General features: G+C 39.0%; 1 protein-coding gene across 3 annotated transcripts in view; it reads left to right on the top strand.

Moving 5' to 3' along the window:
* TRIM28 (tripartite motif containing 28) overlaps window positions 1–16,110 on the top strand; it is a 38,796-nt gene extending 22,686 nt beyond the window's left edge. Inside the window, exons 6-19 of one of the 3 annotated variants that reach the window (XM_081346420.1) lie at window positions 2,145–2,259; window positions 4,236–4,382; window positions 4,575–4,689; window positions 4,905–5,032; window positions 5,178–5,315; window positions 5,571–5,601; window positions 5,825–5,861; window positions 7,129–7,348; window positions 8,540–8,850; window positions 10,798–10,918; window positions 12,306–12,380; window positions 13,567–13,701; window positions 14,313–14,481; window positions 15,219–16,110. In XM_081346420.1, the coding sequence (XP_081202546.1) occupies window positions 2,145–2,259; window positions 4,236–4,382; window positions 4,575–4,689; window positions 4,905–5,032; window positions 5,178–5,315; window positions 5,571–5,601; window positions 5,825–5,861; window positions 7,129–7,348; window positions 8,540–8,850; window positions 10,798–10,918; window positions 12,306–12,380; window positions 13,567–13,701; window positions 14,313–14,481; window positions 15,219–15,232 (1,756 nt within the window). In that variant the 3' untranslated portion in view covers window positions 15,233–16,110. Of the gene's footprint in view, window positions 1–2,144; window positions 2,260–4,235; window positions 4,383–4,574; window positions 4,690–4,904; window positions 5,033–5,177; window positions 5,316–5,570; window positions 5,602–5,824; window positions 5,862–7,128; window positions 7,349–8,539; window positions 8,851–10,797; window positions 10,919–12,305; window positions 12,381–13,566; window positions 13,702–14,312 lie in introns of all 3 variants that reach the window. The other 2 variants (XM_081346419.1, XM_081346421.1) reach the window with 2 other exon arrangements.
* The last annotated feature ends 2,967 nt before the right edge of the window (window positions 16,111–19,077 follow it).

Here is a 19,077-nt window from a genome sequence, read left to right as displayed (position 1 = left end):
ACGAATAAAATGGCTGCAGCCAGGTTCGTTGTAGGGTTGACACAAGCTTTGACAACAAAGCGTAAGCAGTTTTTTTTTATCAAGGACAAAAGAGTAGATTTCTATAACAAATTAACCACAGAAGAAACTAAGGTAATATTTTTACAGCAAGAGAATAAACAACAAGAGAACAAGAGTGTATATAAAGAAAAAAAGTATATATAAATATAAATGAAGCAACAGAGTTCTTTTACAAACAGTAGTAAAATACAAAAACCTTAGAGTAGCATCCTAAAATAAAGGTTATAAATCAGATCACTCACACTAAAAAAAGAAAACCCTTGGATTGCTGATTTCCTTGCAGTGAAAGAGAAAATACTTTAAAGCTCCAAAATAAGACAAACTTTACTTTTGCAATCAAGAAAAAAGGTATAGGAAAATCAGCATTCAACCAAGTTGTTAACAAGCTTCAAAAAGTGATATTAAAAACAGAAGTGTGCCTAAAAATACAAACAGCTGCAAGAAAAGATGGAGACCCAACTGCTCTTACTTACAGTTGCAGTTGTGTAGATTTCTCAGGCAATTACACGGCCATCCAAGGGTTGTCATTGGTCATCTCTAGTTTCTTCCATTCAAATCTGAGGAGCATGCGTCCAGAGAGCCAACTCTGACAGGAAAGTTAACTGTTTGTGTCAGCAAAGGGGGGGGGGAAAGGCCCACCATTTAGTGCGCCATTTTCAAGGGCTCTCACAGCAATGATCTTTTAAAGTATAGAGAATCTTCTGTGAAGTATTTTATTTATTTATAAAATTTATTGGCCGTCAACCTTACCATATCAACTCTGGGTGGCTTATAATAAATATATATATATACATTAAAACATGATAAAGTAAAAGCAAGAATTAAAAACCAAGGACACGTGGGGAGGGCAGGGGCAGAATGGAGGAGGTGGGATCTGTTGCTGATTGATCAACTACCTCTGTTGCGCTGTTTCCCCCACTGGGGTCCAGGTTAACTGGCAGAGCCATATCTTTAGGCCCTTATGAAAAGATAGGAGGCTGGGGACAATGTCACTTGTGGAGGGCGGGCAAGATGTTCCAGAGGGTAGGAGCAACAGCAGAGAAGGCCCTCCTGGACCCCGCCAGGCGGAATAATCTGGCAACATGCCTCCTCTGCCAGCATGAGTGGTACGGGGCCATGCCATGTTACAGGTGATTACCAACATCTTGAATTGCACCCGAAAGCAGACCAGCAATCAGTGCAGCTTGTGAAGCTGTGATATTACAGCGGCCAATCTTGATACCCCCAAAACTGCCCGCCCCTCTGCACTCACCACCATCTGTAACCTCCAGGTGCTCTTTAAGGGTAGCCCCATGTAGAGCACATTACAATAATCCAGCCATGAGATCACCAGGGACTGAATGACTGAGCGGAATGAATCCTGGTTCACGAAAGGTGGCAATTGCAATCTTTCTACAAAAGATTGGCACCAAAGATAAATAGGGATGCACAACACATTTGGCACGCAGAAATATGTTCCAGACTTGTACAGGTAGTACTTGACTTGCAGCCATTCTTTTAGTGACCATTCAAAGTTACGATGGCAATGAAAAAAGTGAATTATGAATAGGCCCCACACTCAGAACCATTGCAGCATTTCCACACTCATTAAAATTCAGGCACTTGGCAACTGGCATTTATTTACAATGATTGCAGTGGGGGTCATGTGATCACCATTTGCAATCTTCCCACTTGGCTTCCAACAAGCAAAGTCAATAGGGTAAGCTGGATTCATTTAACCATGTGATTCACTTAACTTTGTGATTTGCTTAACCATGGCAAAAAGGTCATAAATTGGGCATCTCACACATCTGCCTTGATTAGCAATGGAAATTGTGGTCCCAATTGTGATTGTAAGTTGAGGACTACCTGTAGTGTTGGCAGATTAAGGAAGATAGGAAGGTTGCCACACATGTAGGTTATGTAGAACAGAAAAGGGCATAAATTATTCCATGAGAAGCTCTGGTTTTTATTTCAGCTGAAACCTGAAATAACATCTTCCAAACAGTAGCCTACTTGAAACAAGAATAATATCTTTATTTTGGGTTGGAAACAATGTATTTTTCATTTTTTGCATGATAAATAATTTGCTATTGCTTCAACAGGATCCGGCAGGTGGCGGATGTGCAGAAACGTGTGCAGGTAGATGTGAAGATGTCTATCCTGCAAATTATGAAGGAGCTCAATAAACGTGCTAAAGTGCTGGTTAGTGATGCACAGGTAAGACAGGAAAGAGAATATTGGCTAGTGCTGTGTATGTAATGTTGAGCTACAAACTTCTATAATTGTAGGATTCAATACCATCTTATACAGTGTCTTCATTTTCTCTTTTTTAAGTATTTGATTAGTTTTATTAGTCTAAGGATTGTAGAAAAAATAGATCAAAAATAGAAATGCAAGAAGTAGGGTAACAGTATAATTAAAATGTAAAAAGTTCAATTGCTTCATTTTTTTCAACAAGCACTCTTACTTAGATATTTATATGTTAAACTTTAATAGCTGTTGATATCAATTTAAGTCATTTTTTTCAAATTGCTTTTAGTATTTTTTTTTTAAAGCTACATTCCAAATACCGTTGTTTGCCTTGCTGTATAATCTGTTGTAAGGCACATTTCTTCTTGAGTTTGGGGTTGACTTCTGTTGTGAATATATATAATTTACGGTTGCATGTTCTCCCAATTTTGATCTTTGATTCTTGTATTGTTGACAAGGTTTTTCTTTCCCAAATTGAAATAACTGCTTCTTGTTGCTGTTGTGATACTTTACATTTATACTCTGAATAATTTCTAAGAAAAATATATATGTGATTTCAATTCAGATTTTATTTTTAAATTCCCTGAATGTTTTGATTTATTTCCATTATTTTTTTTAAAAAAATTGACCTAATGTTCACTTAGGATAAATTGTTCCTTTTTATGATATTTCCATTATTTATTGTTATGTAATTTGTCCATCTTGAGAATTAACAATGGAATTCATTTTTTTTCTTAAATTAGAACTTGGATGGGGTTTATGGAACCCCCATAACTTCATTGATCCACTGTACTTAACTTCTTTGCAATGTTGTATTGAGTTTGTCACAATTTTTGATTGCTGTCTGAGTGTAGTGTTTCAGTTCCAGTGTATAGATACAATCTAATAAATGATCTTGTTTTCTATGTTTTAAATTATTTTATCTTTCTCAAGATACTTTCTTTTTTAAAGGTTTCCCCCCCATTATTTGAAAATACATTAACCATTGTAAATCCTTTCTTTATTTTTGTTGTGTCTTTAATCTGTTTCTTGCATCTATTTGGTGTTTAATTTGTTACCTGGATCTGGAGATTTCATACTGGCACAAGTGATTAAATCGTCCTTATTGAAGTAAAACAGTATTTGACTGATGATGCACGATGAAATGATTTGGTTTTATCTTTCTTTTAAAATATTCCAGATTTTTAACAATTACCTTTACAGTGCATTGTTTCACTGTTTTTCCTTTTGTTTTTCATTTTCTTTAGTCAAACAAATGGCTAGTGATCTGTCATCCAATGAATGCAAAATCCCACAGCTAGATTTTCACTTCCCATTTCGTGGGAAAAGCCTCTTTTCTATGTATTACATAATTGCTCCTTATGCAAGAAGCTTTTTGGATATTCCCCTTCCTCAAGCTTCCTCAAACTCTTGGACTTGCAGAACCCCTGAATCCACATTAGATAACTGTGACATGCAAAACAAATGGAAGATTAAAATCTGTAACCTTAATACAAGATGTCCACAGAAAGCAGTCTCTTTATTTCTTGAAATATTCAGGAATTAATCAAACTTTATTAGTCTTTCACCTTGTAATTAAGTCCTTGAAGCTTTTGATTGGTGGTAAAATGAGGTATAAACCATCCCTAGTACCACAGTCTCCAGAAATTAAATTTGTTTTTTAGTTTGAGGCAGCATCTTTTGAATAGCTTGCACTATATTCTACTGTGGCTTAACCTTTTGCTAACCAATGATCTACACTAGATACCTATGCTGTCTTCCTATTCTCAGGATCTGCTTTCAGTTAGAAAAAAAATGGATCTATAAGGGACAGGATAGCACAGAATCATGGGAGGTTGCATGCTATCACTGTAAAATTTCTAGGAAAGGCTGCCTCATCTGCATTGATTATGTGAACGTATCTCCCACTTTTGTTTCTTCATCTAATTTTGGCTGTTTTACAGAAAGTCACTGAGGGCCAACAAGAGAAACTGGAGAGGCAGCATTGGGCTATGACTAAGCTGCAGCGTCACCAAGAACATATCCTGCGCTTTGCTAATTGGGCCTTGGAGAGTGACAATAACACTGCATTGCTGCTTTCAAAGAAATTGGTAAATGTCTCTTGGTTAATAAATGATTTGGGGGGAAAAATGAAGTTTAAGGGTTAAGTGACCAGGTGGTCTGCCTCAGTTTTTCTATTTTCATGTATCTAATGGCAGTGCAGAACATAGGATATTATTGTTTCACATATAATTGGTATTTTGTCCCTCTCTTATCCTCTCCCATTTTTTTTCTTGCTTTAGATTTATTTTCAGCTGCACAGGGCTCTAAAGATGATTGTAGATCCTGTGGAACCTCATGGAGACATGAAATTCCAGTGGGACTTAAATGCCTGGATCAAGAGTGCAGAGACATTTGGTAAGTGATGGTGAAATGAAATGCTTCCTGTTCAGGAAGATGTTGGAGTCTTTGATTTGAGTTGTACTTCAAGGGGATGCATCAGGATAGAAATGGTAAGGATTGGCAAAGTTAGAGAATGTGGAAAATCCTGAGTTTTCCAAAGCATTAATTGAAAGTTGATATTGTGGGACTGGAAATACCAGCCAGATTCAGATTTTTATTCTTTTCCTCAGGTCAGATAGTCTCAGAACGGAGTGGTTTGCCGGTCACTGCTAATGCCCAAACGCCCCAACAACGGACTAATGCTGCTTCTGCTGCATCAGGAGTGGCGGTCAGACAAGGTTCTGTCCCCCCTTCTCAGGTACTGGTTTTTGATTGTGCAGTTTTCTCTCCAGTGATAGCCTGGTGCATCTGAACCAGCAGTTTCAGCTGGTCAAACCCGTCTCTACAATCTGGGAGATGCTAACAGGGCAGTTACAGGCTTCGTGGTGCACTTTTCTATGTAGGGTGTCCAACAGATGTCTCTGCAGACAAGCATAATGAATAAGGGAGCTTTGCTTCAGCCTGTGCTGCCTTCCAACAGCCAGCGGCAGGCCATCCCCGACTGCTATATCAATGATGCCAGTGCCTCTTCTGCTGGACAGGTGAGCAGAACACAGGACATGGAAGATTCCTTAATGCACGAGCATGCTTGATAGTGCACTCTTGAAATGAGACGGAAGCTGGTGCTGATTCTTCCTAGGAGAGAAAATTCTAAGTTGAAAGCCTGCAGTCGGGGGGCCTGTTTTATACAAGGCCAAGAACAACTAAATATACATTGCTAAAAGATGGTGAGGAAGCAGTTTTGGACTTATCCGTGTATTGCATTTAATATGACTTTTTTCTTAAATTTCTTTCAGCCAATGGACATGGGTGATGGCTTTGGTGTAGGTAAGGAATAAGCGGAAAGTCCTGTGTACAACAAAAGTCTAGAGCAAACCCAGGGAAAATTTGTTCTTGGGTTGTCATTTCACTTTGCTTGTGGCTTAATAGAAGTAAAATGTTATTCCTGGGCAAAAAATCTCAGTGAATTTTTGTTGGAAGGATAGAATGTGGGATGACTCATGAGCTTCTTGACACTTGTTTCTTTTCTTTCTTTCTTTTTGTATGACAGAAGGATCATATTCTGGTGAAGTATCTGGAATGAAAAGGTAAATCATGTTTGTTTTTGTTGTCTTTTTAGAGTGCTGGAGTCCATCCTGTAATAGCTCCAGATGTCTTGAGTACTGGGACTTTCAAACATCCATTTCATTTTTTTTTACTCCTAAGCATGCCTCCCATTATGTGACAGAAAACAAGCTCTTGTCCTACAGACAAAAGTTTGCTTGATTATGGATAGCAGTATTGGCATTCAGGGCTTTATATTGAGAATGAAATCTTAATTGGAGCTTAAAATGGGTTATTTGAACTGTTGAAATTATTTTATTTTACTCCAGAGAAACATGTCTTATTACATATCCTTTGTCTGTATATACTAGAATACAGGAAATGCCACTGAAGAAGCATTTGAACTATCTACAGCAGTGGTTCCCAACTTTTTCTATACCCCGCAGCCCTAGAATGTTTCTGATATATTCTCACACCCCTTACAAAAGTTCAAAATGAATAATGCATATACGCTATAATTTTGGAACTTCTAAACCCAAGTTTTCACAGCCCCTGGAATATCGTCTCGCACCCCTGGGGGGGGGGCAAGCACCCCTGGTTGGGAACCCCTGATTTACAGAGAAGACTTTAATTGTAGAAGTTATTATGGATGAATTGAAAGGATTTGGTCCCATCAATATGAACTCCACATATGGAGAGTAGCGAAACCCCCCCCCTTATGTCTGTGATCATGAGTGATGGCAAATCTTCATAATTTTTTTTCCTGATGACAACATTCCTTTTAGATTTATAAGCTGCTTATAATACTTTATACAAAAAAGAGAAGATTAATTTATAAATAATACATTTGTGTTTTTTTTCTGAAAGTAGATGGGGGACAGCCATTGAGAATACTAAATTGCATTGCCATGGAGCTAAGTTGTATAAACTTTTTTTCCTTGCTTGGCACAAACTACAGGAAAGAGTAATGTATAAGATCTGACTATTCTAAAGTTGACTCAACAAGATACCCTCCTTCTCCAAAAGGTAACAGTACTAAAAAAATGTACTGCTGAACTCCATGCAACTGTACAATCAGGATCTACAATCATAAGCAGGGTTCTCCATGGAGAAAGGCCTATAAGATAATTGTCTTAAGGATCCGAACTTGGAGATACACTTTGGATTAGCTACTGTGAAATAAGTCTTAGTTCTTGTCAAAAAAATGATAATGTTTCAGTATGAAGTTTAATTTAGCCCAGTGAATTAGGATTTTATCGTGCTAGAATTAGTTCTGGCCTGTAACCTAATATGATCCCTGCGTGTTCCTAGAGCCCGTGTCCAGGATGGAGAAACTGGTCTTGTGCGGAAAGTGCCCCGGGTTAGTCTGGAGAGGTTAGATGTGGACTTGACATCAGATAACCAGCCACCTGTCTTCAAAGTCTTTCCGGGCAATTCCCGTGAAGATTACAATCTGATTGTGATTGAACAAGGAGGTCAGCAAGCTGCTACCCAACAAGCAGGGCTACCAACTGCAGGTGCTGCAGTGAAGGTCAGCATTGAGTGTTTTTGTTTTGTTTTTTAGAATAGTCTGCTTCTGGATAAGTTGGCAGAAACAGCAGGCAGTTGTTTGGTTGCTTGATAGAAGTCCTAAAGCTAATCCAGCTGTTATCTGTTGCATATATTATGAAATGCCAGCACCAGCTCTTGCAGTATGGAAGCAGGAGTAGGCCACAAGATGCCTATTCAGGGGGTCATAATTGCCTAGAAGGAATTATCTCCTTTGAGCTACAGCTGATCAAATGGCTTTTGGGGAGTTTCTGAGAAGTTTAGAAAATTGTGATAGAATGTGTACAAACCTAATCCTCCCTTGATTTTGGACAGCAGCTTTGCCAAAGAGAGGCCCAGATTAAGAAACTGCACAGTCTTAAGCTGGATGGTAGGAGATGAGGGAGAGAGTTGAGGGTAGCCACACCCTAGAATATCAGGATATATCTAGATTCAATTCTGTCCATTAGGCAGAAGTAAAAGATTGAACTTGATTGGATTTTGCTGTGTTCTCTCTGGGTTTGGACTTGACAGCTATTTCACGCAATACGAGTACGACTTGCAGTGATTCTCTAGGGCAGGGGTAGGCAACCTTGGCTCTTTTATGATTCATGGGCTTCAACTCCCAGAATTCCTGAGCCAGCATAGCTCAAAGGTACAAGTACAGATTGGGCGATACCTGACTTAAAACAGTAACTAAGAGGGACCTAGTGAACGATCACTTGACTATGAGCCAACAGTGTGCAGCAGCAGCCAAAAAAGCTAAATCAATCCTGGGTTGTATAAACAGGCATAGAATCAAGACCATGTGAAGTATTAGTACCGCTTTATAAAACCATACTACAGGGGTAGGCAACCTTGGCTCTTTTATGATTCGTGGACTTCAACTCCCAGAATTCCTGAGCCACCAGAGCTGGCTCAGGAATTCTGGGAAGTCCATGAGTCATAAAAGAGCCAAGGTTGCCTACCCCTGGTCTAGGGTCTCCTCTACCTTGAATACAATTACCCATAAAGATGGCAACAATGAATCATGAAGTATAGAGATCTTCTCAAGAGTAATAAAACTACCAAGTTCATGCCAGGATACAGTTTAAATTATCTGTCCTAACGAGTTTCCTTTTGTTGCTTTTTTCCTCTTTGCTCTGCTTTTTTTTCTATTTTTCTTACGCATTGTCACTCTTTTCTTATCCTCCAGGAGGAGCAGATGGAGGCAGCTATCGAGCATCCTACTTCTGCTCCAGATACTAAAGACACGAAGCCAGTTGTCTTGCACCAGGATGCCCTCCTTCCAGAAGGCTCTGCAGCCCCCCGACTGATTTCCCCCAGTGGCAGCACCAGCTCTGCAATGGAAATGCAGTCCGTTCACAGCCATGATGGCACAGCTAATGGGGAGGAAAATGCTTGCTGTAGGATCTGCCTGAAAGCTGGTGCTGTGGTCATGTGTGATACCTGCAAAAAGTGCTACCACCTGGATTGTCACCTGCCTGCCCTTCAGGAAATCCCCGGGTAAAGGCTTTTGTGTGTGCAGTTTTTCTTGTCATAGAAGGTATAGAAGGTAGAAAATGTAGTTGCAACAAATCCAGTGTTTTCGTCCTTGCATCTATTGCAAAACCAAAAACCCAGAAAAGGAGCTGCTGTGTCTGTGTCATTATAACTATTGCCTTTTCTCTCCTTTTGGCTGAGCTCATATGGTACAACAATAGCTGTCCGTTTCATTTTTTTCTAAGCCAGATAAGATTTGGAAATGAAACAAAAGCACCCTTTTCAGACAATGTAAGAATTGTTCTAATGTGATCTCAGGCACTTGGTGGTGGGGAAGAAAAGTGCAGCCAGGGTTTGTTACGAAGTTTGGTGACTCCGTTGAAATAAGTTAGTCACTGCTTTAAGTCCCTCATCTTGTACTATTTATGGTGCATGCAGTAACAAAGATGTAAAATACTAGATTTTTTTAAACAACAAATATTTTTAGATCTTAAGTTCAGCAAAGTTGTGATTGAGTAGTATAATAGAATCTTTCAATATTCAAACAAAATCTTTGGGTAACATTAATAAAAAGCATAAGCGCTCATCCACTAAAAGCAAATAAATACCTTCCTGAATGATAAAGTTCCACAACTATGACTTTGAACATTGTGGTATATAGTGACTAGTGGTCTGAATAGAACAGGCTATCAGTGTAATTTTTTTGGGAAGAAATATGACGAACAGTGATGACATGTATAGCGCTGATCTAATTTTTAAGTTTAGAAAATAATTTTTTATAAGAGTTTTATTGAATTTTATAGGGTTAGGAAGAGGATATAAGCAGGGTAAGGATCAGGATTTGGGATGGGGTTAGGATCGGGATTGGGGTAGGAACAGGGTTGGGAACAACATTGGGGTTGCACCCCAATAACATTTTCAAACTTTAGCGAACAGACTATTGTCTGGGTACATATGTTCAATTAACACTAATTAATATAACAGTAAATAGCTATAATATATATGCTAAAAGAGAATCATATACGGTATCAATTAGTCAATACATATCATTCTTACTAATAAATATTCAAAATAACATCACATTCATTCGTTTTCTTAACCATTGGTAAAGTTTATCCCATGTTTTAAAATAAATTGAATCCTCTTAGTCTTTAATCTCTAAAGTTAATCTGTCCATTTCTGCACATTCTAAAATGTTCTTGATTAAAATCTCGGTAGGTTTTCATTTTTCCAGTATTGGGCAAATGCTATTCTGGCTGCTGACAATACATGGCAATATTAGATACACATTCTCTTTCTCATACTTAGCTCTTAATATTCCTAACAAAAACAGTTCTGGTTTAAATTCAACCTGTATTTTAGTCATCTTTACCAACCATGTATGTTAAGCCAGAACCTTTTCGCTTTAGGGTATACCCACCAGACATGGTGGTAGGTACCTGGCCTTTGTTTACTTCTAGCAATTATTTGAAGTATTTTTAAATATTTTAGCTAATGTTACTGGTGTCATATGCCGTCTATAAAATATTTTATATAAATTTTCTTTATATGAAACTGCTTTAGTCAATTTAATATTTCTATCCCATAATTTTTGCCAGTCTTCCAAATCAAGTTCAGAAAATAATTGATGTTGGTACAAATGATTGAGCTCATTTATTTCATAGAAAGTCAAATTGGCCAGGCAAAAAAACATGTTACCTGTTCAAGAACCTGAACATAAGGCAGGCAGCCCTATAGCTTAAGACTCTTTCTACGATTGTTTTCAATAGGAGTATTTTCTAGTTGTATCTGGGTTTACATAGAAGGGCCTAAAAGCATTCTTGGGAGAATAAACATGGTAACTTTAATTAGAAGCAATCTGAACAGTTATTGGATACAGTTGCTATACCTATCTGCATCTAGATGCCCCATTGCCTGCCTTGTAGCTGTAACTGATCTGTATAGTCAACATACATGCTTTTCATTTTGCAGCCAGGATTGGAAATGTCTACTATGTGCTGATCCAGTAATAGCCATTGGAGAAGATGGGACTGACTTGGCTGCAATCTTCAAAGATGGAGAACCAAAAATGTTGTCAAATGTTGATCAAAAGGTTGGTCTGAGAGATGGGATGACACTGATTGCAGGGAAAATAGTATGTTCTGATGCTAAACGCACACTTCAGAATTGGTTTGAGACAATAAAAGACATCAAATATTGAAATCCTGATCTTGTTAGTATCCAGGAGCCTATTGGAGTATGATGGATAGATCAGCTGAAGATTTAGAATAGGCCATGATAAGCTTCTAGCTAGTCTCTTTACCCACACACGTTCCAAAGAACGAGGCAAGGCTTAGTGGAATTTGCCCATAATAGAGTATATTTTAGTTTTAGAACAGGAGTGGGACTGTTGTGGAGGGCTGAACCAATAGGTTGAACTTAATACTGCTTAATATTACTTTTATTACTTTATAAAAAGCAGTAAATTATACGATTTTGATTAGCTGCTACTGGTAAGAATACATGTTACAGTAAGGCTATGAAAATGTGGCATAGAATTCAATTTGTTTCATTCTGTACTTCATTAAAACGTTCAATTGCTTCCTGTTGCTTCTTGTGTTGGAGATCTCAGCCCAGTCACGGTTGCGAGTTAAGCTCCTCCTTGATAATTTTAGCCACTGGCGCTGACATGATGAGGAAAGAGGCAATCTCGCCTCAGATCAGCCAGGCCTTGTTACTTCTGCTCCTGCAGAAAAGTGCTTTCTTGCCTTCCTATGGCCTCTCCTTCTCCCAGCACTTGTTTACATTTGATTTCTAATTCCTAATTGACCTCATGCAGACTGGATGAGGATAGGCAAAGGCCTGGACTGTAAAATGCCCAGGTCTGTACTAGAGAGACCAGGCCAAATTTTTGCTTTGAATCCCATAACCAAATGGGACAGCGCAACATTGACAAGAAAAAAAAAAGTTAAAGAGGGTAGAAACTTGGAGGTCATGAATTCTAGTCTAGCCAGTTGTCATTCTCAATCCTGAAAAGCAGGGAGTACAAACTCTTTCTGAAAATTTTGCCAAAAGAACTACAAGGGCAGTCCAGAAAATTGTCAGAAGTCAAGAATGAGTTACAGATGCTACCACCAGCACCTCCTTGTAAATTATTGTAAATACCAGGCAGCAAATGTGAGTGTAGGATTTCTACATTACATAGAAGGAAAGTTTTTTAAAATACTGTGATTAAGTACTGTACGATATACTGCTTATAATTTTTTTTAATTGTAACCTATATCTAAAACATAAAAGCCATGAAGATTAGGGAAGAAAATGAGAAATTTCTGATAAATCTGTTAGGGTGGAGGCTTGTTTTGATTAAAAAAAACCCTTTTGCTTTATTTAAATCTGGCAATTATGTCTGATTATAAGGAAGTGAAGTGTAATACAACAAATGATCTCCATTTGTTGGTAAGACTAGATATTAATCTAGCTTTGCACCTTGTTTTCTATAGAGATGTGAACGAGTTCTTCTTGAGCTACTTTGTTCTGAACCATGCAGACCTCTTCACCGGCTTTCCAACACTCCAGTGAGTTTTTCCCATCAAGTTATATATTTTGTGAACCAGAGTTGTAAATTTAAATATCTTGGATTCTAGCGCAACTTATGTAGTTTAAAAAAATTAACAGATGCTTGGCAAGTATTAATTATTTTCCTTAGTGTCAAAGAAGAAATCTAATTCTGTGCTTCAAGCTTTGACTCCTTAGTTCTGTCATTTTGGTCTGCTCTTATTAATTAACACTGGTATATTTGTATGAATGTTTACGTTTAGAGTAATATAAGCATTATGGGGTATTTTATAAACACATACCGTATTTTTCGGACCATAAGACGCACCCAGTTTTTAGAGCAGGAAAACAAGGAAAAAAATTCTTTTTCCTTCTCTCCCTCTTTCTCTCTCTCTTTCTCTCCCTCCCTCTCCCATTGTCCCTTCCTTCCTTCCTTCCTTCCTTCCTTCCTTCCTTCCTTCCTTCCTTCCTTCCTTCCTTCCTTCCTTCCTTCCTTCCTTCCTTCCTTCCTTCCTTCCCTCTTTGCATTAGAGCAGTACCCGCGGAGGCAGCCCTGCAGCCCGGCTTTCTCTTGCAGAAAGCAAGCTGAAACGGAGTGAGGGAGATTGCCAGAAATGCGAATCGGCTGATCTCGCGCTCCTGCAAACTCCCTCGCTCAGTTTCAGATTCCCTTGCTACAAGAGAAAGCAGGCTGAAACGAGGCAGATTGCAGCAGCGCGAGATCAGCCGATTCGCATTCCTGGCAATCTCCCTCACTCCGTTTCAGCCTGCTTTCTCTTGTAGCAAGGGAAGCTGAAACCGAGCGAGGGAGAGTGCAGGAGCGTGAGATCGGCGTTTCTCAGCACGTGCCGATTCGTGCTCCTGGCAATCTCCCTTGCTTTCCACTTGCGGAGGTTGGGGCTGGCCATACGGATCACCTTCGGACCATAAGATGCACCCTCATTTCCCCCCCCACTTTTGGAGAAAAAAAGTGCGTCTTATGGTCCGAAAAATACGGTATATTAAAAATAATTTCTTAAGGATATTTTTTATAAATAAAATGCTTTTGTTTTTAATAGAGCTGCTTACAATCATATTCACAAATTACCATTACAAGTTATTGAGAAAAGTTAGCTGTGGTCTTCTAAAATGCATATGATTGGCATACCTTTTGATAGAATATTGAAGATAAAACCATAAAGTTTTCCTTTCTACTTTATTTTCCAGGAGGGGCAGAACACAATTGACTTGACTTTGATTAGAGCAAAGCTACAGCGGAAGCTGTCACCACCCTACACATCTCCTGATGAATTTGCAGATGATGTTTGGAAGATGTTTAGGCAGTTTAACAAATTGACTGAGGTGAGGTTTTATCACAAGGACAATCATGAACCTTCTTTGACACGTGGACACTTCACATGGTGCAAGATAGAACAGCTAGGCAATCACTTGGTGTATCATAATGGGATTGCATGATTCCTGTGTTGAAAACTTCCCACCCCAGTAATATGTCATTAATCACATTCCCCAATAAACTACTTGGCAGGCTTTCTAACGGAAAGCTCAGCCTGCCAAAACCCAAGCAGCAATGACCTTGGTTCCCACAGGAAAATTTATTGTTTTGTCTAACCGTGAAAGCAGACATTTCCCCCCCCCCCTAAACTGGCAACTGAAAATAAAGTTGCAGCATTGACATTATCTTTTTATCTGTTGGCCTCTTAGAATATTCAGTTGAATATAATTTGAATGAATTAAAATATCAAATACATCGCTGTATCTGTTTGCAAAGGGGGTGGTGCATCAATTTCTGGCAGTAGCTACAGCTGCTGATTTTGATATAATGTCACATACTTGAGGATATATGACATCTGGGAACGTGGCACATTCCGCTTTTACTGATCTTGGCTGGTGGTATCGGGCAGGATTAAAATGTTTTACTGCCCCCCATTTTTACCCTCCCCCCCTTTTTTTAGGATAAGGAGGATGTCCAGTCCATCATTGTTCTGCAACGCTTCTTTGAAGCCAAACTGAGTGCTTCCTTCGGTGACCGGAAATTTTCAGCACTACGTGAGCCAATCAACATTGATGAGCCACAAAAAGAAAACACCCTTGCTTCCCATGTTTCCCCGGTCACTGATCCGGGTGAGGCCATGTCTTCTAAGGCTGATAGTAGCAGTGGGGATGAGGGAATGGCAATCTAAAAGTGTACTACTTGTTTCAATGGACCACATTCCATGGAGACAAAATGAGGGAGCTGCCAACTTTAATCTACTCTCACCTATCCCCTTCCACTCTTCTGGTTCCCCTTTGTCCTCTTCTTCTGCACCTCTCTGCTTTTTTTGGAGAGTTATTGTAGATTTTGACTGCTTAGATCAGTGTTTTTCAACCTTGGCAACTTCCCAGCTAGCATGGTACTGGGGAATTCTAGATGTTGAAGTTTACACATCTGAAAGTTGCTGAGGTTGAGAAATACTGGCTTAGATAATGTTAAAATGGTCTGAACAGTTTTTTTCTTGATAAATTTTATCTCTTGTTCTCGCAGAGATACTTCATGGTTTTCTTTTTTTTATTGAAAGGATAATTAATTTGAGATAATCTAGAAACCTATATATATCATGTTCTCCAGTTGAATTTTTTTACACGTTTTAATGGGAACAGTATACAGGTTCCCTTTATTATAAACACTTCTTTCCCAAATTTTCATCAAGGAAAAAAACCTGGTTGCTTCTCCCTAAAATGATTACTTAGATAATGGTTATACAGATTTGAACATCTCCATTTTTTGTTTGACAGACTGATTTTTTGCTTTAATATGGTAACAACAGTTAATAAAATTGAGCTAATTATGCTCTCCAATTTGACTCCTTTTTTACTCCTAGTGGGAACAATATAGAGATTCATTTTTTAAAACCACTGAGGAAGAAGCTGTTATTGAATCCCCAGTAAAGAATTACTGCCCCTTCAAATAAACTGGACTACTCTTGGTGAGTTTTTTTAGACATAAATTGTTTTGAGAATCAAGATCAGTTTTAACATCTGTTTCATCTGTTTCATAAGAAGATAAAGAACATCATGATTTGGCATAACTTGTGAACTTCTTCTTAATCCTGATACCAGCCTAGATGGACAGCTGACAAAAGCAACAGTCGGCCTCCATGACGGCTTTCTTCTCAAGTGGTGATTGCTTTCTCTGAAAATGTTCCTGTGTCCAAATGGGGCATTTGGTTTTCGTTTTGTTTGCTCAAGAGGAGAGGAGTCGCATCTGTTTCCATAGGTCAGGGTAGTTGTAGATTTTTAGCCCACATGTTCCTTCTATGTAGCTGTCCTTTCTGGTTTTACGTTTCTTCAGAAGCTTCTGGCCCAGTAGTTTTATTATCCCAAGATACATTTTCATGGAGATGTGCTTTTTTGCTTATGTATAGACTTGGCCTCTTTCATGTTAAAAAAATAAATGATGTTTGCCACTTCTGTGTCTTGTCAGTTTGGAAACATTTCATAACAATTAATGTAAGCGGGCTGCTATTATCCGAGAGATAATAATTTGACTTGTAAGTGTAATCAAGTCTGTCTTCATATAATGTCATGCTTAAATCACATTTGATTAGATCCATTCTTTGTACTGTTGTGTTTAACATAATTATCATTTTCCCAATTTAGCCCTGTCTGAGATGTGTACTCCAGAGTTTCTGACTTCTTATTTTTTCTTGTATAATTACAAAATTAAACTGAGGATCTTTTCTGTGCATATTTGGATTAAAGACATAAGCTAGACTTAACTTTTCTTTCTTTGGTTAAGTTCATCCGGTTTCTTAAAAAAATTAAAGCAACATACTAACGTTACTACACAGAAAACCAACAAGATTTCTTTTTAAATCATAAAATAAATACAGGATCCATTTTCTTGAAATTCCTGGCTCAAGATCTCCAACCTCAATTCATACTGGTGAAAAAAAAATCTGCAACAATAATAACATAACTGCAATTGTGTAAAAACAGCACAAAAAGAATAGCTGTTTTTCCATCTTGTCTTCAAAATAAGAGGAAGCTCAGTGAACGAAAGATGTCTTTCTCAAAACTCCCAACAAATGTTCTTACACTTAGTGTAACTGCAGAGTCAAAACTGGATGATCTTTCCCAACCTGATGCCTTTCAAATACAATTTACCCCATAATGTGTAGATATAAGCAGGATTGATGGAATCTGTACATGTAATATTATACAGATAAACTATAAGAAGGATTGTGCATAACATATAAGAAAGGGGAAATGAGAGGCTAAGGGTAACGCGGGATTTAGGATACAAACATTTCATGTGGGCAAATATGCAACTTGGTGGCAGAGGCACTGCCAGGAAGTTTTTTAAAAAACAACAACAGGGTTTATAATTTAAATCACACGGGAGTGTTAGGAAATGGAAAGAGCAGTTTTTGAGAAGACCTCAAGGATCACAATCAGACAGGGGTCTTCAAACTTGGCCCTTTTAAGACTTGTGGCTAAGGAATTCTGGGAGTTGGTCCACAAGTCATAAAACGGCCAAGTTTGAAGACCCCTGCAACGACATTAAATTGATTAAATTCTGAATTCTTAAAAATATACCTTATAAGAATTGCTGTGGGAACTAGTAGTCCCACAGTTATGAACAGGTTAGCGTGAAGGACTGCTAAAACAAACATGGAGAGCATTTCCAAAATGGAAAATACCAATTCCAGCTATCCTAGAAACTATGAATATCTGGTGCATTTAGATTGTAAGTTTAGAGGGATTTTTGCCATATAGGTAAAGGTTCCCCTGCACATGCATGCTAGTCGTTTCCAACTCTAGGGATCGGTGCTCATCTCTGTTTCAAAGCCGAAAAGCCAGCGTTTGTCTGAGGACGTCTGCATGGTCATGTGGCCAGCATGACTAGACACCAAAGGCTCATGGAACGCTGTTACCTTCCCACTGTAGTGGTCCCTATTTTTCTAGCATTTTTACGTGCTTTTGAACTGCTAGGTTGGCAGAAGCTGGGATGAGTAACACGGCACTCTGCTACACGGCACTCTGGATTTGACCCACCAAACTGCTGATCTTCTGATCAACAAGCTCAGCATCCTAACCCACTGAACCACACCGTGTCCCTTTTTGCCATATAGTTTGCAGTAATTCAAACAAGCTGAAAGAAGTTTGGTGTGCAGGAAAAACATGGAGAGATCTCTTCATAAAAACAACGGGTGGGGTTGGGAGATTGATAAATATTGGCAGAATAATACTGTGCGAGATGGAGATTGGCGTATCCATGGGAAGACTTCCCTACAGGTTGTCCTCCAGCAGCACTGAAAAAAAGTGAATTATGACCAGTCTTAACTACTGTCACCACCAGCCCAGTTGGGGGGAGCCAGATTCACTTAACCATACAATTCACCTAAATACAGTGATTTTCTTTATGAACCTGGTGAAAAGTCATAAAATCAGGTCCCATTCGCTTTACAACTGCTAGAGCAGGGCTTTTCAACCAGTGGTACAGGTACCACCTGTGGTACTTTGGTACCTGGCAGGTGGTATGCGACCATCCTAGAAAAGTAGCAGGCAAGGGGAATGAACTGAACTGGTGGCAGCACCGCACAAGCCTAAGCGAGAGATGGCTGGAGCTAGGCAACTGGTGGTACTCGGATGTTGCCATATCCTAAAAGTGGTACAATGGGTGAAAAGGTTGAAAAGCCCTGAGGACTGCCTCCAGTGGATCAAAAGAATAAGCACTAACAAGGAACTTGGTCAAGTCTACTGTGACTTCAAGGATGTTTATATTGTAGTTTCCTTGACAGGTACAAAATTCAGAAGTACTAATCAGTTGTACTTCATTAGCACCAAGACCCATTAAGATCGACTATATATTGCCATCTAGCTGGGGCCCCAAATGAACTTAGACAAAAGAGAAACCTAAAAACTAATTTTCTGCAGAAGAAAATTGTCTTCAAAAGTTTATTCTCCATTCAAGCTGAGCAATATGTAATCGCAGAAAATAGTCCTTGACTTACAACAGTTCATTTGGTGACTGTTCAAAGACAATGGCACTGGAAAAAGTGACATGACTGTTGCAGCATCCCCATGGTCACATGATGCTTGGCAACTAGTTCATATTTATGACAGTTGCAGTGTCCTGGGATCAGCTTTTACAATTTTCTGATAAACAAAGTCAATGGGAAAACCAGATTCACTTAACAACCGTGTTACTGTGTTTCTAATTTAACAATTGCTTGATTCACTTAACTGGTAAGAAAGGTCATTAAATGGGGCAAAATTCTCTTAACAAATGTGTCACTTAGCAACATAAATTTGGGATCCTAAATTGAAAATTAGCTGTATATAAAGTGACTCTGGATGATGTGGACAGGATTATGCGTAAACTGAGTGCTACAACCTGTTTACTGGACCCATGTCCCTCCTGGCTGGTTTCGGCCGCCGGGAAGGTGACAGGCTGGCTCCAGGCAGTTGTCAATGCTTCATTGATAGAGGGTGTCTTCCCTTCCACCTTAAAAGGCGGTGGTGAGGCCCCTCCTCAAGAAGCCTGCTCTGAACCCAGCCTCGTTGAATAACTATTGTCCTGTCTCCAACCTCCGCTTTGTAGAGAAGGTTTTTGAGAGTGTTGTAGCGCGTCAGTTCCCGCAATTCCTGGATGAAGCAGACTATCTGGACCCGTACCAGTCCAGTTTCAGGCCTGGCTACAGCACAGAAACGGCATTGGTCGCACTGGTTGATGAT

The sequence above is a fragment of the Vipera berus genome (genome assembly GCF_964194415.1).
Source record: "Vipera berus genome assembly, chromosome: Z".
NCBI lineage: Eukaryota > Metazoa > Chordata > Lepidosauria > Squamata > Viperidae > Vipera > Vipera berus.
The sequence above is the reverse complement of the archived record's forward strand: the minus strand, read 5'-3'. Positions and strand labels throughout refer to the sequence as shown.